We start from the raw sequence: 23,338 nt of genomic DNA, 5'->3' as shown, positions 1-23,338 counted from the left end.
GGAACAAAAAAAAAAACAAAACAAAAAAATGTAGTTGAATTTGTTGGGCAACCCCACATTATAAGGTTCAGGGATGAAGTGTTTACCTATAAGATGCCTCTGTACTCAAATTTTACATTGTGAGATAGGACCAAAGCCTTAATGAGGGTCTGACTGTTTTTTAACTCTTTTCCTTCTCGACATCCATCAATTTTCTAACTTAAGAGCACAGATAAATAACAAAACAAAAGACATTTCCCAATATATATAACTTTATTTAAAATATTGTTACAATTTATTACTCTACACAACATTTGAAACCTTTTTTCTTACATTGGTTAGTAAACCTTCATTGTGTTTTAGATATAAAACTCTCATTTTGTGGCCTGCATCAGTTGTTAACATTACCTTTAGTACGTGACTTTGTGAAGTTAGACCAACCAAACCTAATGCATAAAATTGAAAGATCAACAGTGCTGCTAGCATTTTTACACTAGAATTTCCCCAAATGTCATAATTTCTGCTTAAATAAATAAAAGTCTTGGAGAAACAAGAGTGCATTTTTTGTCAGAAAGGATACTCTCTTAACTTTTTTAAACAACTATTTACATGTTATGCTGCAGACAAACAATGCATTTAATCAATCAAAGTCTAGTTGGAAATAATAGTGTCAAAGCAAAAGACACAGAAATGCTAACACTTGAGTTAAACTGCACGTACATCCACCCGTCATGTTAGGTCTGCTGAAGGTCAGAGGTCAGCAATCTGTGTTTTCAAAAGTTACACAAAGTCTCCAGAAAAGTCATAGAAAACAGTCAATACACCAACCAGCCATAACATTACGACCACTTGCTTAAGTAACACATATTTACCATTGCTCTTCTAGTGGACCAGTTTGGATAGATACGGACCACTGCAGAATGGCCCAGCTGTCTCGTCATCACAATTTGTCTACCAAATTCCTTAAATTTGGGTAAAAAAGTTGGGCAAAAATGAATTTCTCAATATTTTTCACAAATAATAATCAAATAGTACTTTTACAATCAAGGAGAAATGTGCCAAAATGTGTTGTCTGTCTTAAAGGTAAGTGTCACCCTCAAAATATAACTTAAGAATACATTATTATTATTATTATTTTTAAGCAGATCATTTAACTACTTTTGAATAGTTTTCTTATTAAAGACAATATACTCAAATTTTTGCTTATTGCAAAAATTTTATAATGAATCGTCATTTTAGTTTCAACCTTTTTTCACACGGTCATCTTTGCAATTCATTTAATCACTGGTCACATAATGTAATGGCCATTTAGTGAAATCCTTACACAAGACCAAAATCATAAGTCGGAGCATATTACTATAGCAACAGCGACACTTTGATGAGGTTCAGCGGAGGTCGTCATGGTGACAAACATTTTTCAAGAGGCTTACGCAAAATACATTTCGATATTTTGTGATAACCATGATGTACCCATGTACCTTTTTGAATATTTTGTCCACTAAGATACATAATGAAAAACGTCCAGCGGTACAAAACACAGCAGACTAACAGAACATATTAAAATACCAATCACGGGTCGACTATTAAAAGATAAGGACTCGTTCACATTCAGATCAATGTTTTTGTGTCCACTCCCAAAATACTGATTACTGACTTTATCAAACAACTCAACACACTGTGACGAGGGCTGCATAGTATATGAACCATTTCCATTTGAAAATATTTAAATAATGTTCCTATTTGGGCTTGCAATTAAATACAATGTAATGCAATACCAAGACTTTGTGCCAACATCTTTCAAGTGGTAAAGCTATATAAAGAATATTACAATATATTAATTTATCTCTACTTTAATTCAACTCCCTATGTCAATTTTCAAAGTAGCATCTCAAAATATCGGCCACTATTAAATACCAAACATGATTTTTGCATGTTTTTAAATACTGTGCAGCCCCATTACAAACCAAAACCAAAAAATTAAACCGCAAGATTTTTTTTTCACAAAGCATTTTCATATCAGCATCACAAGCCACAGAGAAGACGAACATTAAAAACACTGCCTCGAGTACAGAGTGAAAGGGGAGCTGGTTTGACGTCATAACAATGGCCCATAGAAAAAAATGGAAGCCCCAAGTCTATGGTAAAAACTGCTGTTAACCATAAACAACACGATAGCTTCCAGTATTTTAATTTTAACATTTTAATGCCATAGAGGATTTTTGACATGAAAAACTCAGTTTAACTAATGCCTTCTCCTTCCACACAAATTATAAAAACTAAAATATAAAACAATATTTAAAAGTTGTGGCTTCAAAACGGGGTGAATATAATGTAGTCGTCATCAAAAAATATTCTGTAGACCTAACCATTAACGGATATCTGGTTTAGTATTTGGGAAATCTCTTGTCAAATTGGTCAAAAGTAGCTGTGCAATTGATTATATTTTAAATTGAATATATTAGTGTTACAATTCTTTACAACATTTCTTGCAGTTTTCCTCAGTGCTATTGTAAAGGCATAAGTTTTTGTCTTTCCTTTTAAAAATAGTGCTTCACCTGCACCTATCCTCCAATTGGGATTTTTTGACATCATGACACTGTAAAAAAAAAAGACAGTGATGCTGCCGTTCTTGGGTTCGCTGCTGCCACGGCAACAACCACTATTGCCACGACGATAGAACCTGGAGACTGTTAGCAATAGTTATAGATGGAAAGGCTTAGGCCTGACTGCACCTCCATCACCCTTTTCTTTTACAATGGAATAAATGCATCATGGCTGAGTAAGTACAATTGAGATGTCATCTTGCACGAAGGCGAACATTACTTTGCCTGTCACACTGACCACGCAGCCTCAAGAAAAGCATTTTCAGCTCAAATTCCTGCTATATGCCTCAACTTTTGACAACAGCGGCTAAGTACCCCTCTTTAGAGCCAAGAAAATGGCTAAAAACGTCAGTTATCAAACACAGATCTGGTATGTGGGCTGAGCTATAATAAAATACATGTCAAAATAAATCTGGGGAGAATAATGAGGAGGTAATGTCAAAAATACCCTCCAAAACACTCAAATTTCCAACATTCTGTTTAGAGCCAACTAACCGACTAAAGACATTATTGCTGGTTATGACAGCTGCGGTACGCTATGAAAAGCATGTGAATTTGAATGACATGGACAATATGGGGCGCCTCTCATTTGTCTCAATCTGCATGCCGTCTTCACACTTGGTAATCTCATCTTCCTTTGTGGGCTCACAATTCAATGCAGACCCAGTCCAATCAGAGCCTACAATCTTATCAACACAAAATGACACACACACTATCCCCCAACACATACTAACAGGTCAGCAAGCAAATCATGCATTAAAACTACTACTGAAGCAAAACTGGAGTGGACATAAGAATAAAGTTGAACCGTGCGTGTTGTTGTATATCTCTTTCTGTGCAGTTTTTGGTTGTTGTTTGCCAGGAAGAAGCCGAAGTAGTCAGTAATAATTATAGCCCTTAGCGGCATAAACAAACCTATTGCATCAGTGAGGATTGAATGCATTAATATTCCGATCAGCGATTACAGTCTCCAAAAAAATAACAGTGCGTTCTACACACCAAAGACATAAGATAAATAGATTATAGCATCATCTTTATGTAACAAATATGAAATGCTCCTCAAATTAAAGGAAAGAATACCAGTGTTAAAACTGACTAGACATACATATATAACTACATAATACTGAACTGAGAAGTAGACAGTTGCCTGCATAACTCTCTATGCTAGTGGCACCATCTCTTTGCTTGGTCGCGCACACCTATACCCCTGGTGTCGTTAACGTACAGGAGGCTGGCTTACTGCACCCTAGGGATCCCCTTTTAAATAAGGACTTAACGGCTCAAACGATCCCCCTAGACGTCCTTATGCTCTGCTGCCCTCTGCTGCTTGCTTAGAAAAACACAGCTTAGTTCAAATTGTCAGTCAGCCTCTTTATATATAATCTGGGACGCTTCAGTTTTCAACAAGCTTGAGAGTCACTGACAATTAGCAGAAGAAAACACTTAAAGGGGAACTATACTGACAACATGGCTGACTGCCTGAATGTGACATACTGTAGCAAAACAAAATACAGTGAAAATAAGATTAGTAATAGCAGTTTTGAATGCTTAGTCTTCTATCCTGCTATTTTCAGAAAACACCCAAATATATCTTTTTCAATCTGATGCCATGTAGAAAACATTTTGTCAATGTCCAGCATCAGTGTCGTCCGATCTCGGTCAAAAAAGACTTCTTTCTTCTAGTCTATCGGACAGGCGTTGAAAAATGGGCTGTACCGATCCCGACCAAGATGTCAGCCGCCTACAATTGCCTTTGAAGTCCTCTATTTGAGCTGAGGGGCATCCTGCTACTGCCCCACCCACTCTAAAGGGGCGTTGAGGAAAACAAGAGACACTTATGGAGATCTAGTGACAGATCTAGTGAATGATATGAAGGTTGGCTCCAGTCCATGTCCCTTCACTTCTGCTTGTCCGGGCCGCTTTCGAGAATCCCAGGAATTTTTAGTTTGCATTTATAATTTTTTTATTTCCCAAATCGGTCACTTTTGTTTGTTTTGCCTCGGCATGGGACCAGCGCACTCTTGTCTCCATGCGATGTCTGTAGATGGCGCTCTCGCTTGGGTGGAGGTGACGATGCTAGTGGACCAGTTTCTAGTTGGAGAAGAAGATGGGGGCAGATGGAAGGTTTTAGGATGTTGCAATCTCACCCCCTAGGTGGCGCCATCCCTTCTGCTGTGTCTCCAATGGTGGAAGATACTCTGCAAACACAAAAGTCATCCATCACTGACCAACTTTATTGGCTCTCGTGTCACTGTGAGAATGCCAATTAACAACACAGACACAACACAGACATCGGTTTCTAATGGCAACAATCGCTATGGCAATATCCAAAATGTTTTAATACGATGAAAGATTAATTTAAATTTAGGTACATGTTCCTTTTGGGTTTCTTACAGGATTGTCACACAATTATATCTATTAATTTGAAGAGGGACAATGCACATCAATGTAAAATGTGCTGATTTGAGCTCATTTTTGTCTACTGTCCCTTTGATACCCAGATACTAATCAATGCTGAAACTAGTATCAAAATTAGATGCTCAATTATATAACAAAATGGTACATATTACTCTAAAAGTCTAAATCTAGAATAGATTAGTATTTTTCCTTTTTCCTCTTCCTTAGTATCGAAATTAAGTTAGAAGTTACACTTTCATCAATAAATCAAAAGTCAATGAAAAGAGAGAAACTGCCTTTCCACAGGTTTCAAGAAATGTCAAAGCATTGCCATAGTAAAAAATAATCTATTCCATCTTCCCTATATCATCTTGTGGTGAAAAGTCCTCAAAAGTGGTGTCCATTAAAAAAAGTAATATGCCTAAAACACACGATTTTTTAGTTTGGGCTATTGTGACAAATGACATTGTGGAGCTCTATTATATAACACATGCCAGTATTATGCAATGAGACTCTCTTTACCATTGTTGCTGCAGTTCTTGTTGTCTTTGTCCGAAGCCTCCTCCTCGACCTGGAGCGAAGCAGAAGGTTAAACAAACAGTTACAGATATTTGGATCTTTAGCAGCCGAGTTAAAAACAGGTTATTATTAAACTTGGCTCAGCGTCAGGCACTTCAGATACAAAGAGGAAAGGAGTGGCCCGTACCTGCTTCCTCCACTTGAGCTCACAAAAGACCCGCTCGAAGCATTCATGCATGTAGTTGAACTGGGACAGGAGGAAAAACAGCTCTGTTAGTTGGGCAATATAACACTATCACTGCTGCTGGAACAAGATATGTTTGATAGATAGTGTCTTTTTTGTAAAACAGGCCAAATTCCAGTGAAAAGAGTAGATGATACCATTAGTCTATCTGTCAAATAATTTATCTGATTGGATTTTTAAAACATACAATTTAACCTGTTTAAACCAAAATATGACAAATTTAGAAACGAATCTATTTTTTTCATAAATCGTATATATATTCTCATTTTTATTTAGTCACAGACACAACACGGCAAGTGTTAGTCAGCTTTAGAAGGCCATTGTTCCCAACTATTTTGATTACCTAAAAGTGACCGTAATAACAAACAAGCTATAACTGATAATATTTTACTTGGAAAACACTTGGAAAAAGCCTGTACTAAATCCGTGTCACTACTATTATACTTTCAGTTGGCTTTTCTAACAAAAGAGCTTGACATTTTGATTTATTTTGCATTCATATTAATTAGAAGGTAAGCCTGCTTGTAAGACCTAGATATATTGAAAACTGGTACAAGGTGTGGATACTTACATATGGAGTGAATATTTTGACCCATCTTGGCTTCTTCTCTCCTCTTGCATACTCGAAACAAAACGCCATGCCCTCCTCGTCTGTGTCCCAGCGCTGCATCTCGCTCCACTCAAAAGCTATCACCTGGTTCTGAACAGGAGAAACAGAACATTAAACAAGTCATTTATAGGGCTGTCACAGGAATTATCGACTAATTCCATGAATAGTTTTTAGCTCAATATTTAATGGTACGTAGTTGTGTTTTCATATTTTTGTCCTTATCCTTTTCGAAATACTTAAGTGTTGTGGTGTCAAGGGCATTAAGTGGTCAGGTGTGCAATTAGTCAGATTCTAATCAAATGAAACTCCAATTGTCTCAAATATTCGAGGATTGGCTTGGAGCTTTTTAATCAAAGCAGTCCATAGCCAATCCTCAGTAAAACCATATAGTTTAGAGCCGAGTTCAGACTTTGGAGGAATAAATTAGACAAAAATTTTAACACCACTAATTAAAAGCCATCTTGTTTATTCATAAATTAATAATTGTTTAATAAAAGTAGGAAAATAAGCTGTTTTGCATTAAATAGCAAACAATCTTCATCAATACATAGAAAAGAGGATTATTTACAGTTTTTTTCTGCAGCCATATATCGCAATTCAAAATGTGTTATTTCTGACAACCTAGGGGTATTTATGGTTACAGATTTGTGTTATATGCAACGTTTTGAGGACTTTTCCCCATTCAAAAGATATAATATTTTGTTATTTTTTATCGCTACGACAATAATTTTAATTTCTCATCCCTCTGGAACCCATGACTAGGATAAACGTTTGAAGCGTCACCTCGAGCGTGCCGTCCTCGGTGCATGCGTGCAGTTTGAAGTGGTTGATGCTGATGGCTGTGATCACGTGACCTTTTCTCCGAGAGTCACAAGAGCAGTGCGGGAAAACCACTTCATTGTAGCCCTCGCACGACCGCAACAGACTCAAGTACTGAGGGGGAGAGAGAAAGTCATGTACTGAATAGATGTACTAGTATGTACGCATGGGTACTATAAATCTGCTGTTTGTAAATCATATGGTATAATCTAGTTTAGACAAATATATACACCTGACTATGCTACAGTGAAAAATGAGGCTTTGCTGTTAGAAGAATGCCTATTTGAACTTTTTATTAATACTTCTTATCGCCGGCCTCGTAGCATAATTGCCTGGGTCATTTTTTCAGTTTTCAGTCCCTTACTACTCTCCAGACTCTGCTGCATCTGTAGGTGTCACTGGCTCCATTCTCAGTCAGTAAGAAAGATTTTTACAGCCCAGAAAACACAAACTGACCCAGTCATATAACTTACATGCAGTTTATTTTTGTATTTTCCTGAAAACCTTGAATATTTTCTAAGCAATTACGCTGTGAGGCTAAAGTTAAATTTGTTATGTCTGTACTTGTGTAAATGTTTTAACCATGAATCTACCTGATGCAAAGCTGGATATTTTTGAGATCTCTTTAAAATTGAAAGCGCAATATAAATAAAATGTATTATTATTATTACGAATGGATGGGATGCAGCTAAATTATGTGTTTCTACACTCGAATGTCACATAAAATACAGAAAAGTGAAGAGGAACCTCAACCAGTACAATAAATAGAGAAGTGTTACATTACAAACATGATTTCTTTTGTAAATTGTAGGCAGAGGTTTTATCCCAGATGCCCTCCCTTGTCCACACCCACTCAAGCAATAACTATTCAGTAATAGCACAGCAACAGTGTTAATATGACACAAATAATAGCACCCTTAAGAACAATCAGGTTTAAACTGTAATGGTTAATTGTAAATATGCAAAGTCAGCAACTACTACTTAACTGTAGAGATAAACATTTATAGAGGCATTTCTTCTAGTCAATTAGGGCGGGGTGCACTGGTGTAGTCATTCTTAAGTAGTGTTTACAAAGCAATAAACTATAATCACTCTAAATAACTTGCTCTTTTATCACCTCCTACTGATTTCTAGAAGCTTTTCTCACTTCTCAAACAAAGGCTTTATTATAAGGAGCCCGATTCTCCTGTAGATTTTGGGAGATGGCTCGGCTTAGGGTTAGCATAAAGTATATTCAGAACCAGTCTCCCGGCCCGAACAAAGAGGAGCTTGTGGGACTGACCGTGGCCATCTTGCGCTGCTCTGCCAGTTTCTGCAGCTGGTAGGATTTGTCCTCTGTTTTTATGAATCCCTTCTTCACATCGTCCAGTGCCTGAAGACGCACACAGGAAGAGAGCAAAACACCATTTATCATGTCCTCAAATGTAAACAAAAGAAAAAAATGCCATTGCAAAAAAGGAATATATAGCATGGGTTACAATGACTAATTCAGGATATGAATCTGGATTTGAGTAGTTTTGACCCAGTTGTATTTAACAGCTTATAAGACCTAGAAAAATGTACTTATTTCAGAACATTCCTGAAAGGTACTGTGATTGTTTAGTATTAGAAGACGCTAGGTATACCATGTAACTTTTTGGGGGAGGGCCCATCGTCAGCTTGTCTGTCTTGTCTGTCTATTTCTTTGCCTTGAATGTTCCACAGTATGGCATTAAACAAGAAGGTGGCGGCACCAGGCACAGTGACAGGTCAGATACATACACACACAGTAAGGTATTTAATGTATTTTTTCAGCATTTTATTAAAACACCCATAATAAAATAAATGCAAGATACTTTTAATGTCATAATGTGGAGCTGGCAAAGAAATAACATCTTTATGGAAACAAGGAAACAATGCACTCCCCAGAAAAGTTACATAATGCACCATCTCTCAAGGTCCGGCAAGTTAATTTTTACACCGTTGGCTAATAAACGAGCAAGACAAGAGAACCTATTAAAAATGTAAGAGCAATCTTGATAGTTAAATAAACTACTCAAATTAAGATTAGCTTTCTGAATTCTAGCCATGTGAACCAATCTTTTCTTTCTTGCAGTTTCTTACAATTGATAGACTTCAGTGTTTTCTGAATAGTTTTGTTGAGTCAGGAGGCTGATAATACGCAGTGATATGTGCCATGCTGTTGCTTAAATAGAAAACTATGCAAGTTCAAATGCCTCGAATGCTTCAGGTAACTACAGTTCATTTGTCAAGACTATGGCCTAAGGCAATAGCTATTTCTAAGTTTCTAAGTATTTTAATTAAATATATGTCATTTACAATTTGGTATGGATGGACAGTGTGTTTAGGAGAATAAATTCTAGATAGCCATGAGAGAAGGACATAATTCTGAGTAAAAACCATTTGTGAGTTGTCAAAACATGGCAGACAGTTACACAAACAGCAAAGAAATACTGTAGTAGCCAGAACAGCATTTAAGTACATAATATGGTAAATCACATGTGGCTATATAGGATTAGATACTTTAAATGTTATTGTGAAGTGGGCTGAGTTAACATTCAGACAGGTTGCAAAATGACCAATATATCTAATGCTTTTTGGCTATGTTGAAATTGCTCTTACGTGTTAGCAAAGAGCAAAAGTAAACAGCTGTTCAGTCTGCATACAGAATAAACGTGTTTGACGGGAAGAAAACCATGTGCAAAATGTATAGCTTTTTTGGAAGTACATTTTGCTGAAGAATTAAAAGTGCACAAGGTAACTTCACTGCATGGGGTCCACCACCTGCTTTTCTTCAAAGAGATGTTACTGCTTTGCCTGAAATGTTCCAGAGCATGGCATTAATCCATCTTCCATTTATTCAGTTACAGGTGTTTTTATTGCTAAACATAAAAAATCATGCATTTTTACTGTGAATGGGGTTGTCACATATCTGATCTGTAACTTGGCCTGGTGGTCTTGGGACACTGTGGCTATTTATACGTTTAATGCCATATTGTCAAACATTTCAGACCAACAATCACATCTCCATGGAGACAAGCAAGTGACAGCCCCTCCATCAGAAAAGTTACAAAGTGCACATTTAAATGTTGTTCTCTTGTTCCCACAGGCCTATGCACAGACAGAGAGAAGCGATTACCTGGTGGAAGCAGTAGTGCAGAGCCAGAGGGTTGTCCCGCAGCAGCTCCTCCTCCTGGAAACTAAACAACCATTTACGCAGTGCCAAGCAGGTCCCCGGGACTGCCGACGTGTAGTTCTGAACATACAGCTTGTGAGGGAACTCGTTAGGGGCCAATTTACGAACTGGAACAAAAGTCAAAACAAAGACACAAATGAATTCTGAGGCAAATTTACTATGAATTAAAATTAGCCAATCGTCTGTGGAAATTAGGTTAATTCTATTCAGTGCTTTTAAAATGAGTAGTTAAGTCTTTATTTTCCATCACAGTTATTGTAAACAAATGCTTAAAATATCTGGACAAAGGAACTTTTACATGATGAATGTGAGATTCCATTGACATTTTGACTTTTTTTTGGACAGGGAGGCTCAGGCTGTAAAATTAATTTAATGTATTGTTTGACCAATTGTTTTTCCTCCTGTTATTTTGGAAAGATATTTACTTGCCATATACATTACATTTCATGAATCTGGTCTTTAGCTTTCCATAAAGTTAGAAGTAGGAGATTTTATAGAACCATTTCTATATCTCTTTGTGTGTTTTCGTTTTTGTGTGGAGCCATGTCTAAACAAATACAGATTTAACTTATTACTTAATTATCCACTATTGTTTTTTAACCATACCCATAGGCCATTTACCCAAAAATCCAAGTAGGAAGTATCCAATTAGATTGAACTAGACTGTAGTAGTAGTCACTATCCTGGGGCTATTCAATTAAAATATCCCAAACAGTTCTTACCAAAAGAGTGGTTGATGACTTCAAAAAGGGCAAAGTAGCTTGCCATAATACTGTCCATGCCGACCTTCAACACTAATGCCTACAGCAAAGGCAAAACAGGGAGTTAGAGACATTATTAGGTTGTAAAAACATAAAGTGTCTAAACAGTAAAGAGAGGTTTTGTTAAGTTTGGTCATGTTAGCTCACCTGATACACCTGGTCTGTTGTGCTGTTCTTTCGGACTCGCACTGAAATGGTCGTCTTGTCGGGAAGTGCTATCCGCAGCTCTACATCTGTCACGCCATTGTAGTTCTGCAAAAAAAAATAAAACAAAAAAGAACCATTTATATCATTCTAGAAATTTGATGATTCTAAATTAATAACACAACATTAGATCTCTACAATCACTTATCTAAAATGCAACCACACACAATTTCCCATTTTTTTCTTGTCTATGAGTTGTGATACTATTAGTCAGAGCTTTCTTGAAAGGATATATTTCTGGTTAAAAGGCAAAATAAAAATACTTATAAAATAGTAGAATAATTTGCAATCATTCAGTATACCAAAGGGTTGAAATCATTATAGCCACATGCAGTTAAAAATATACACAGCTTCCAGACAGTTGCACTAAATCAGATAAGACTTAGAAAGCAACACAAACTCAAGAGTGCATCTACTATTTATTTCTTCACTGCACTGCTTCCACTTGAGTAACTTTCACCTTTTCAGGACTATCAATCAAAAGAAGAAGGGCATTTGAGGAGCAATACACTGCTACACTTATTGACATTTCTGTGGCCAAAGGATGACAAACCTCATCTGATTCAGACAGGAACTCTTGCATGATGTCACTCTCCCCAATTACCCGCACAGAGCACACTGGACACAGAGAGATGAAGGTCAGAATAAACCACATTAGAGAAGGACAGGTAAATGCCATATACAAGCTACATTCTGTCCACAACAAGGAGAAATGTCCCATATAGCAATTCAATGACTGTGCCTAATTTAGATATACCAGCTACAAGCAGCCACACTAAATCAATTATACTTGTTCTTCTTAGAAATGCAGTCTTGTTTCTAAACACTGGTTCCTAAGCATATATTCTGCTGCTGGAAAACACATTATGCTGTTCTAATGTCTTTAAATCGATTTGGAAATTTTTTGTCGATTTTTTTATTTCAAAAATGCAAGAGAAACTCAACTGTTATGCTACAGTGAAATAAATTAAGCTGAAATAGAAATTTATAAACTTGCCATGGTTTTGACACCATAATGACAACTTGGTGGATATCCAAATCATTTCATAATGTGTAATCATTTTGAACCATTGCACCTTTTTCAAATCCCTAGACTAGAGGTGGGAGATAAATCACTAAAAAAATATTAAAAATAATACACATAAATTGCCATGCATTAGAGTTATTCATTTTCATCAATATTACCACCACTAATCCAAACAATATCCATATATGTCGCACCTCTCTCTAGGTACTCCTCCAGGCCTCTGCGTCGGGCGTCCAGCTGCTGTTCGGACAGGGAGAAGGGCCATTTTCCAGGGAGTTTGGGGAAGTTAAAGTTGGAGAATTCCCTCTTGAGGTTTTGGTGCAGAATGGCAAACTCGCGGTATCTCTTTGAGCACAGCTGTCTGCCCGACATGTACACGTTGTACACCTACACACATGAAACCATATCAGATCAAATATCTCCAGCACTCATGTCACTATAGCCACAACACAGGGTACAGAAATGCCATTTTAAAACCATTCATTTGTAACAAGGAAACTTTGTCTTCTTCTAATAAGAAAAATATTGTAAAAAGTTACTTTACTACTACTACTACTACTACCACTATTTTACTTTAATTTACTAGAGCTGATGCCATAGTAATTAACAACTCAAAACAAAATGGTGACTATAAAAGGAAACTTAAAAGTATGAATATGACAAAATAATTAAATTTATACCCTGAAAGGTCGACTCACCACAAACCTCTCGGCGTGCTGCTCCACATGTTTATATGTGGGGATGGAGATGGGCACAGCCTGTTTGTCACTGTAGTCATAATTAGGCTGGATGTCCTCACCCCCCTCCAGCCCCTCAGCCTCCTGTGGGGGGACGGACAGCACCACCAGAACCAACTCCTTCTCCCCCGCTCGGATCAGGTCCACCACCTGCTTATGTGTGGCCCCCTCCACACTCACACCATTTCTGTGGGACAAGAGGAAATGAAAGATTAGGTCGCTGAAGATGATTGATGGTCATGAGATCGAACCAAGCCAAGATTTTTATATAACAAAACAACAAAGGCTGTGCTTTACAAATCACAAAAACACAATAGATAGAGCAGTGGTTTGCAACTCAGACCAGAAGCACCTTGTAAAAGATTTGGTTTTCCAACAATAAATTAGGTCTGGATGAAGTATTTGAAATTGAAGAAATACAAGCCAAAACAACTAATCACCCCAATGAGGAAGCAAACTGTCCTAAACAAGACTTAAATAAATTCAGTAAATCCAATGAAAAAAAATTGGATTCGCGTGGACAATTACGGTAATTAGTCAATTCCAGGGAAAAACTAGAACTTAGTTAAGTTTACACACTAAACAAACAGGACTCTACTATCTATAAAAAGATACTAAAAACTGGATCACCTTAAAAATGAACTCTAGTGTATAGCAACATTTACTTTTTGTTAGGGTGCACCGATCCACCTTTTTTCGTTCTGATACTAATGTCAGTACTTTGGCTTAAAGTATCTGTGATACCCGGTGTCAACAGATAATAGGACAGACACTGGAAATAGAATTTCTTTCCTTCAAACACAAACAGCTTATGGTAGAAAAATCCCCCAAACTGTTATTCATCATTTAAAGTAACTACAAAACAGCTTTGTAAAAATACAAGTTTAATATTATGAGACAGTTTGGACTAATATTGGCCAGTAAATCATCTTATTACACAACTTTTCAGACCAAAATGGGAAATCGGCTAAACCGATATCATGGAAGCAGATATCCAATCCACCAAATATTTCTTATATATCTGCACCGATATCAAATATCAGTATTGTATCAGTGCGTCCCTACTTTGTGTATCAATGGCGAATGCACCAATACAGAAATAACATTATGTCCACAAATTTAATGAGGTCAATTAGTTTGCATAATTTAAGAGTCTAGGGCAGGAGGCAAAGCAGAAGTCAGGTTCTACGGGAGTGATGAGAATACACAAGATTAGAAAGGAACAGTTTAAAAGATGTTTTGAGGGAAAGTCAGAGAGTCGTGATCAAGTGTGGAAAAAATGAACAGATATTTCAAAAGTGAATATGACACTAAAACTCCTGAACAGGGAATAACACAGAAAGACAGAAGCTACAGCTGAAGAGTTACACAGACAACACATAAAAACTGGGACTAACCTGTGACTAAACCTGAACTAGAGCCGAGCAAGCAAAGAAGGACTGGGCGATATGACAAAAAGATAATCACTATTTTTTTCTCATATTGAACAATCATGCTGATTTTCTTTGTCTTTGTTTAAAAAATAAATACAAATCACATTCAATATGAATTTCCTGTACAGAAACAGAAAACAAAGAATACTTTTAATTTAACACCAAAATGGCAAACATCTTCCTCCAAAGTCTGAACTCTGCTCTAAACCATATGTAGACCTCACATTTAAAAAGACCCAAGCTGATCATTGATGTTTAGAAATGAATGACTGAATCTCGATTAAAACTCGACTAATTGCACAGTTTCAAAACAAAGTCTAGGAACTGAAACTGTAGGATCAAACCAGGACCAGAGAACCCATCCTAAAGACCCACACAAAAGGGGAAGATGTAGAATATGTGGGTACATTTGGACAGGTGACCCGCTCAAAGAAAAGTAAACTTGTATTTCTTCTTCACACTTTGATTATTGATGATAAGAATTAAAGGAGAGCTAAACCAGAGCTGCTCCTTTAATGTGTCCAGGCCTTTGATGCTCCTGTCTTCACTTGGATGAGGCCAGATGGCTCCAGCATCAGGTGTCACTGTTAATCTCCTGTGAGAGACAGCGGGACAGCAGCAGGAGAGGACCGCACACGCCAGTGCCTTTGTGTTATATAGTTACAAAGCCTCAAGTTTAGTTTCTCAAGATGGGGTACACAGACCGTTGGTGTTATAAAGGATTCTTCATATGGTAGTCTGGAGGGTTGGTGTTTTTATTCCTGATTTAATCTAATTTAAATTGGCAATTTATTTTAACGCACACTGCAACTTTCTCAAGGTGGCATTTCACCTGCATAATTCCATGGAAATAGAAAGTTAAAAGCATACGAAACGTTTGAAAGCTCTCTGTGGAGATAGACAAGTTTTACGCCATGATGAATATTATAGCAAAAGGAACAAAATTTCCATAGCAACAAACAGGTGGAAAACCTCTTCCAGGCAAAGTACAAGTCAGGTTTGTGGCGATGCAAGCCCACTCACAGTAAGGACAAATGCGTTTCAAAGTTGGGCTTAAGTTTTTTACTAGAGATCAACAGATATGGGTATTTTATTGACCAATGCCAATACAGATACTCTAGGGCAGTGTATTTCAACCTTTTTTGAGCCAAGGCACATTTTTTTCATTGAAAAAATCACGAGGCACACCACAAGCAGAAAATGTTAAAAAAATGAAACTCTGCATCCTATATTTACAATATAAAGTAATTCTCATCAGATTATTTTGAACAGGAATCAAATAAACACACAAATAAAGCATTTTATAATAAAATAAAATATTTCTACTCACTCAGTGTGAAACCTGATATTTTTTAGACCAGTTAGGTGTAATTGGATAATTTCCTACGGCACACCAGACAATATCTCACGGCACACTAGTGTGCCACGGCACAGTGGTTGAAAAACACTGCTCTAGGGTGTTTAGCTTTATTCATATTATTTATGAAGCATGTTGGCCCAAACAAAATATTGGCCTCTGCTGGATATTTAAGACCTATCTCTAGTTTTTACCACAGGCTATGCTGGTACCTGCTCCTGGATGGAGTCCTGGTTGTAGAGCAGTGCAATTAATTGAATTTTAATTGATATCGCGACTGAATCATTTCTAATCATCAATGATCAGCTTGCTCCTGTAGTAATGTAAAAATGAGTTAAGACCATTTCATTTTTTGTGTTAAATGGCAGTGATTCATTTCAAAGTCTGTCTAGTAAAACTAAATTACAAAATCTATATTGATCAATACAAGTGTGAAATCATTTTTTGTCATGTCGCTCTGCCTGGTTGAGTCCTGGATGACTGACCAAGACCTTGTCCCCAATTATTATGTGTCAACAACAAATACAAACCAGTGACACAAAAATATGTTGAATACTAGTCAGCACAATAGGCAGTTAATGGCCCATCACACTACATTCACAATGGAGTGCTCTCTTTTAGTTCTGCTATGTTTGTACGAGCATTCCCTATCCGTGTAAATATTGTTTGTTTTTTTTCTAAGAACTGTGACCTACTATGAACTTTGAAAAATAGGGACTTCACAACCTCTAGTTAACATTGTAAACATAGGCTTTGGGAAAATGGGCATCACTTACTACTGATTTGTATACTTAAGATATAATTATTTTTCTATAAATGTCAAAATATACAGTCCTTCAAACATCTGATTTTACATTTTGCCCTCCATATTCTTATCCTTAGTTAATGATCTTTTCTTAAATAGCAGAGCGGGTTGCAATGTCACATGATTACAACCTTTTCTGTCATATGACCAAAGTACAAGATTAGCAGTGGAGCTGAAAATGCAGGTTGAGTGAAACTTTTTGATGCTTCAGCAAGTGGCAATAAGACTGTTCCCTCTTCTAGGTTTCTATTCTCCAATATACCATATCATTTGGCCTGTGTGAATTAAACCTTTTTTGTAATACTGAAAATATACAGCTATAGCGCATATAACAGTTGCATTAGAGACACCTGCATGACCACAGCAAAAGCACAGCCCTATTTTTGTGTCAATTCAGCACCTGCCTGCTCACATAACGATATATTTATAAAATCTATGTAGGAATGGTCCCTGTGCTCCTTGTGTCTTTATGGTGACTGAACAAAATCACAGGTGCGTGGTGTACCATATAAAAAGGATGAGTACAACACGAGGCAACATCTACAGCCCCTTGCAAACACCATGCAAACACCATGCAAACATCATGCAAACATCATGCAAACATCACACACTGGACAGTCTGCTAAAGTGGGACACATGATGAGGATGCTGAAGATGACAGCTCTGGCTGTAGCTAACACAGAAGCCACAGGACCCGAACATACAGCGATGTAAACACGGATGTGGTGATGTTTTATCCATCCTGAAGCAGTCACTGCGCAAACTGGGCTCTGGAGATGTGCTTCACCTGAGCAGCTAAAGGCTAACGCCAGAGCTAATCAACATGCACAGCCTGTTATCCAACTTATGTAAGGCGGATAGCTTTCCCTTTCCCTAATTAGCATTAGCCTGGTATAGCCTTTACTTTAGGTACAGCCATCCTTTACAACACATACATAAACCCAAACCACGCTGTAACTCAAATGCCATGACCCCGTGTACCGTTTATACTGCATTCAGTCAACAGGACAGTACATGCTTGAAATTCACCCAGTGTAGCGCTGAAGAGGAGCTAGCACCTCCTGCTAATGTCCAGGCTAATGTGTGTGTGGAGGAGCCTACTTACACCTCCAAGATGCGGTCTCCTTTCGCTATCCCGGCACGGTCCGCAGCTCCTCCGGGCAGCACAGCGCTCACATGCTGCAGAGGTGCATACAACTCTCCGTTAATGCTCCGGAGCTGGCCGCCTTCGCTGACCTGGCCGCGCACATTGAACCCATAACCGGACTCGGACTTGACGATCCTCACCACCCGAGGACCGGAGGTTACCGTAGTCGCCGAGGAGCCGACCACCGGGCCGTTTCGGGGTGCTGAGGGAAAAGCTGGCCGAGTTTCATCGCCTTCATCCGCCATCTTATCCAAGAGCCCTACCCCCCTCCGGTCGGTCGGTGTCTTCTAGTAAATTCAAAACAACACTCGCTGTGTCCCTGCGCCGCGCGCACAGACGCACAGACCGCTGTTGTTGACGGTCCGCCCTTCTGTGCGTCACGGGACACGGCCCGGTCACGTGGGCTCCGGGGCGGTCCCGGAGGACTCAGGCTGGCCCCAGCACATGGCCCCAGCCCCCGGCCCCAGCGGGCTCCTGTGAATTTAGGATGAACCTGATCTGACGTGAGAGAGAAGTGTTATCAGTCTACTAGTCTATTGTTATCTAATACAAGCAGTGCATGACTCTGTCGTTCATTGTAGTGTGTAGATTGTGCAGTTTGCCGTAAAAAACGTTTCTTCATATCATCTTACCTATTTTTTAAATAAGTGTTTTACAAATAGCCTTTATATTAAATAGACTGCCTGTGTGAAGTTACAGCTATTCTTAAGCATGATGATCACACCCAAGAGCTCACCCAAACTGAGACAAGTTATGTTTTCTAATTACAATTACTAGATAGGTCTTACCTGCTGTTATACATTGGCATTTAAACTAATTAAGGTACATTAATTTCTGCTCTTGTTTTGGCTGTGTCTATTTATAATCTTCTGAGCCACTACTTCAGATCTGACACACCTCTGCTCCCTGGAGACACATTAATTTCACTGGCCACATGATTGTAATTGTTTTAATTTCTGTCTCTGTCAGCCTCACATTCTTTTTACTCACCCCACGCCCCAATTTCCTCCCATTTTTCTGACTGCTGCCTTATGACTGCACATACCAACCACTGATACGATTGTGATTTGAGTGACGTTATCTTTTGTGCTTCTTCCAGATAGAAAACGTAAGGTGCATTAGAGACACTATTTATCATTTAACATAAAGAGGCCTCACCCAAGAAATCTCTAAAATCAGTACTCGTTGGAATGAAAGTCTGAAAGTTGTCAGCACTCCAGCCAGGTAAATCATCACCTCTTGTTACATAATGACCCAGTGACAGACACGTGCACTTACTGTTTAAAACCATAACATTTTAGAGCTATAAGATGAGTTAGCTTGTCAGTTAAGATGTAGAGGAGCTATTTACACCTGTAAGATGTAAGCAAACATTTAAAATTACAATGTAGGCCTACTTTTAGTGAAATAAAGTACTACTAAAGTTATAACTTATGTCACAATCTCTGTCAAGTCAGGTGCAGTTAGCATTTAAAAGATTCTTGTAAATTTAGGGCTGTGTTGTGGAAGAGGAAAGGTTATGGATGTGTAACTTGGTATTTTTAGACTTTATCTATTTTACTGAAGTCCTTTAAGATAAAATCTGTAGACCTGGCCAGTATACATGACAATAAGACAAATGTATACTAGTACCAGTGGACCTTATTAATAAAAAATTGGGTTAAGCTTGCAAACTAACTATTTTAAATTTACAATTACTCAAGACATCGTTTTTTCTGCTTATCCTTGGATGGAAACTAATAGATTAAAATATGGTGCATGTAAATAAAGTAGTTAGTATCGGCATATTGTTTCTATTAGCCAGGGTTGATCCTTCAAAAACTATAAAATAAACATTCAGTTGACAATGCCTCTGTTCTTAAGAGAAAGATGAGCTGTCTTCCTCAAACCAATTCCAGATGACTCCTTTTTGAGACCTTTTTTGATTAGGCTTGTACTAATCTTCAAACACACACTGAAGAGTAGCCTACGTTTCACTAAGACAAAGCACTCAACACATGATGGTACATCATTTTATTAATCTTTGTATTTCAGTCAAATTAAGTATATTCACAATGTATATTATCAGTCTCCATGTTTAACCTTATGCTATGTCTTCCCTCTCAAGCACCATTGTTAACATGGGTATATATGCACTGGCCAGGAGATGGCGCTGGCTCTCACTTCTTCTTGATGAAGTATTCATGGCACATTTCAGTGAGGCACACCACCAGGTTACAGAACTCCCTGAAGTCCACGCTGTTGTCTTTATTAGCATCCAGGTCCCTAAAGATGTTGTCCATTGCGGCCTTATCACTGGCTTTCTATGAGGGAAAATGTTGAACACAACTATATAACTTTATTTACTCACAAAGCACAACTTAATTGAATCAACATAATTTAATCCTCCACACAGATTTCACTGCTTTGTCTGAATTGTTCCACAGTATAGCATTAAACATGTCCATGCAACATTTATCATATGTTCTTTTTTGGAACCACCTGCCTTATAACCAAAATTGTTAATAGAGATGTTATAGAACAGAAACCCCAGGGACCCCTGATAATCTCAAATTTGGGTCTTGATTTAGCCTATTGGTGCCACCTGCTTGTGTCCTGGTGAAAGATAAATTCAATGGTGTGAAGTATATTTCAGACAAAGCAATAGCATCTCTATGGAGACAAGCAGGAGACAAACCCTCCTCCAGAAAAGTGACATATATCATACTGTCTTATACACTGTACAAGTTTTTGGGAGACTTACACCGAGTGAATCTCCAAACTCGTTCTGCAGCAACTCCTTGAGCTCAGCCTTGCTCAGGGTGTACTTGTCTCCTTCTTTGCCTGAATATTTATGGAAGGCGCCAATAAGGAGAGCCATGGCCTGCTGGACGTCAGACATGATAGGAGTCTGGAAAACAAATAAATATATAAACCATTGTTGGCGATCAGGCCATAATGTTTATTCTAGTTAAGAAAAGTTGCATGAGGCTCACTTGGCACATTGGGAACTGAATATATAACATTATAAAACCAAATTCATTCTATTTTGGTCAATACGTTTATTTAACTCTTTATTTTATATTTGTAATCGGATGAAAGCGGATGAAAGCAAGACATGAATCAGTTTGTATGTAGGACAAGCCTGGCTTTTATTCTATTCTCTGTTTTTTCCGCAGTAAAGCTGAGCCCTGACCTCTCAACGCTGCTATGGCGCCATCTAGAGGCAGTCACGAAGACAACATTCGGATCATGTGGTGTTGTGGTTAAATTTGGTAAAGTTAACAAAGGGGATCATTTAGGCCAGACTGCAGGGAGTGGTTCAAGGGGCGTCGGAAATCTGAGTTATTTGAGAGGAAAGAGTGGGCATTTCTGTAAACTATGAGTCAGCTACTTCAGACACTCATATCTGGGCCCAAATCTTAACTTAAGAATTTTACTGTGGGATACACTTTGCTTCATTTCCGTTTCAACTTCCTGTTTATGGTTGGCATTTTGAGGATTTTTGCCCATTCCTGTTATAATATGTAGTTTTAAATTGTTAATTGCTATGGTAACTAGTGGTAGATTTGTATCACTCTGAAAACTTTGGACTTTTTCACTTATTTTACTCACATTTTATCATTATTATAGTTTATTAATGTATTTTAGTCATAATTTGTATGATAATTTAACAAATAAGTGTAGTAATTTACTTCAGAAGCTTGAGTTATGTTTTGTCAAGGACCAGTGTATATATATTTTTTCTGTAATTCAATCTTTGTATGAATATTACTTCACTGTTGCATAACATAATAAAAGCTGTATTACTTAACACTACAGCTGCAGAGTCAAGGAGCAATGTGTAGCAGCTCTGCCAGTTTTGTCAGGGCTGCTACACATGGCACACAAGTAGACTCATTTCCACCAGGACCTAGAGTCTCTTACCCCTGTCTCTAACATACATGACACAATGCATCACTATAGCAACCTTTGCATCTGCCTTCAGTGACATCAGCTAAAACACAGGTCACAGCATGAAACTATTGTTCCCAAAGTAATGCCAGGGCTTGTATTTCTTTAAATGTTTTTTTTTTTTTTTTTTTCCATGCACACTGTTAGACCCGAGGGAGTAGGTTCAGGCTGAGCAGGGGGACCTCTCTTGGGGGCAGCTCTGAGGAAACATTAGCAGTAAACATATCCGACAGATAGGCAAAATCACTGATACAATGCACTTTACCTTGGTAACGTAGACTTACATTTTGTATTAAACAATGCCTAAGAAGTAAAAATGATTAATGATTAATAACAATTAGGCCTACATAAAAATCCTCTCTAAAATAAACCATATTTAAGACTTTTGCATACTTGTTCAAATGTCTTACTAACAGATATTTGCTAGGAGATCAATTGCATTTTCAACTTTTACCAATTATAACTCAAAAACCTGAAAATATTATGCCCTAACCTTAACTCTTAAACTTAATAAAGAGTATTGCAATGTATGTTTCTTACTTTGCACATTGAAAATACTACTTTCCGTACCGCAACTACTTCTCCACCTTACCTTGCACAAATAAAGTTAAAGTTGATTTCTTTTGCATGGCTCAAACTTTGCATGAAAACTTTACCCAGAAAATATACTTTACTGTAAAAACTACTTGTTGCATCTACTCACCTTGGTTGGGTTTTGGGTGTGCTGACGGGAGTTCTGGTTGGGCTGTAGTGATGGCAGCAGAAGATGCAGAAGATGTTATATACTTCGCCACACCCAGCTCCCTCCCTCCTCTCCTCCTCTTCTCCTCTCCTCCTCTTTCTTTCTCAGTGACACTACTGTTTTCATGTCTTTTTTGATTTAGTTGAAGAATCACTATATTGTTGCTTTGGTAATAGACGTCAACAAACCCGTAGTGACTATTCATGCGACTCCAAAGTGGTAAGATTTGCATGCAAAGGATAGAAGGGGTCTAAAGTAAAAACACAAAAAATGTTATGCAAGTCCAAAAATGCCAAAACAAAACATTTTTCCAAGTTTGAACAAATAACTTATTATCAATCAGTAAAGTTATATCAGTACTACTTCTAAAACAATACAGTACAGTGTAAAGAATGGGGGCATATTAAATGATAGTAAATGATAGCTTGTGTTTAAAGTATGCAGCGTTGGGCAAGTTTGGTTCCTCCCTGGTTTAGCCACAGTATAATTAAAGCCAGTCAGTCATCTGTGGTCATGTAGAGGCTTTAAACATGTTTGTTACAGAGTCAGAGGTTTATTTGCACTTTTTGTGAATATCCACAAAAGAAAATCTAACTTAAAATACCAACGTTTTTCTACTAAAATAGTGCATGATTTTTACACAAGTTTGAGACAAGCTGTATACCTTTTCACTATGCACACCCCTGTATGCACATATATATCACCCAGGTAACCACAACGGTCATTACATTGTTCTTATTGTTGAACATGTGTTGCCTAAAGCCATACTGGTTTAGGTGACCCTCCTAATGTTGTGAAAGTGTGTTGTTTTTGCTTTGCCAGGTA

The 23,338-nt window shown here is 37.8% G+C and overlaps 2 protein-coding genes across 2 annotated transcripts; both read right to left on the bottom strand.

Moving 5' to 3' along the window:
- Positions 1–233: 233 nt before the first annotated feature.
- Positions 234–18,212, bottom strand: snx27a (sorting nexin 27a). Its single transcript, XM_033974974.2, has 13 exons — positions 17,797–18,212; positions 13,058–13,283; positions 12,554–12,746; positions 11,886–11,950; positions 11,276–11,380; positions 11,090–11,168; positions 10,311–10,474; positions 8,454–8,543; positions 7,136–7,285; positions 6,314–6,442; positions 5,686–5,745; positions 5,502–5,550; positions 234–4,780 (listed from the first exon to the last, which is right to left on the bottom strand). Exons 1-13 carry the CDS (start codon positions 18,081–18,083, stop codon positions 4,710–4,712), a joined length of 1,668 nt encoding a protein of 555 aa, XP_033830865.1. The 5' UTR covers positions 18,084–18,212; the 3' UTR covers positions 234–4,709.
- Positions 18,213–19,838: 1,626 nt separating this feature from the next.
- Positions 19,839–22,567, bottom strand: LOC117378389 (ictacalcin-like). The gene is made up of 3 exons (XM_033974977.2): positions 22,475–22,567; positions 20,582–20,728; positions 19,839–20,141 (listed from the first exon to the last, which is right to left on the bottom strand). The coding sequence occupies exons 2-3, from the start codon at positions 20,717–20,719 to the stop codon at positions 19,998–20,000; spliced, it is 282 nt and encodes a 93-aa protein (XP_033830868.1). The 5' UTR covers positions 20,720–20,728; positions 22,475–22,567; the 3' UTR covers positions 19,839–19,997.
- Between the last annotated feature and the right edge of the window lie 771 nt (positions 22,568–23,338).

Source organism: Periophthalmus magnuspinnatus, chromosome 11, assembly GCF_009829125.3.
Source record: "Periophthalmus magnuspinnatus isolate fPerMag1 chromosome 11, fPerMag1.2.pri, whole genome shotgun sequence".
NCBI classification, from domain to species: Eukaryota; Metazoa; Chordata; class Actinopteri; order Gobiiformes; family Gobiidae; genus Periophthalmus; species Periophthalmus magnuspinnatus.
This window is presented reverse-complemented; position numbering and strand designations above follow the sequence as displayed.

Coding starts and splice junctions, on each gene's coding strand:
- snx27a (XM_033974974.2), bottom strand. CDS start 18,083: ATGGCGGATGAAGGCGATGAAACTCGGCCAGCTTTTCCCTCAGCACCC. Junction 11,169..11,275: donor CAACAGACCAGGTGTATCAG/GTGAGCTAACAT, acceptor CCTTTGCTGTAG/GCATTAGTGTTGAAGGTCGG. Junction 8,544..10,310: donor TGCACTACTGCTTCCACCAG/GTAATCGCTTCT, acceptor GTGCGTCTTCAG/GCACTGGACGATGTGAAGAA.
- LOC117378389 (XM_033974977.2), bottom strand. CDS start 20,719: ATGTCTGACGTCCAGCAGGCCATGGCTCTCCTTATTGGCGCCTTCCAT. Junction 20,142..20,581: donor AGTTTGGAGATTCACTCGGT/GTAAGTCTCCCA, acceptor TTTCCCTCATAG/AAAGCCAGTGATAAGGCCGC.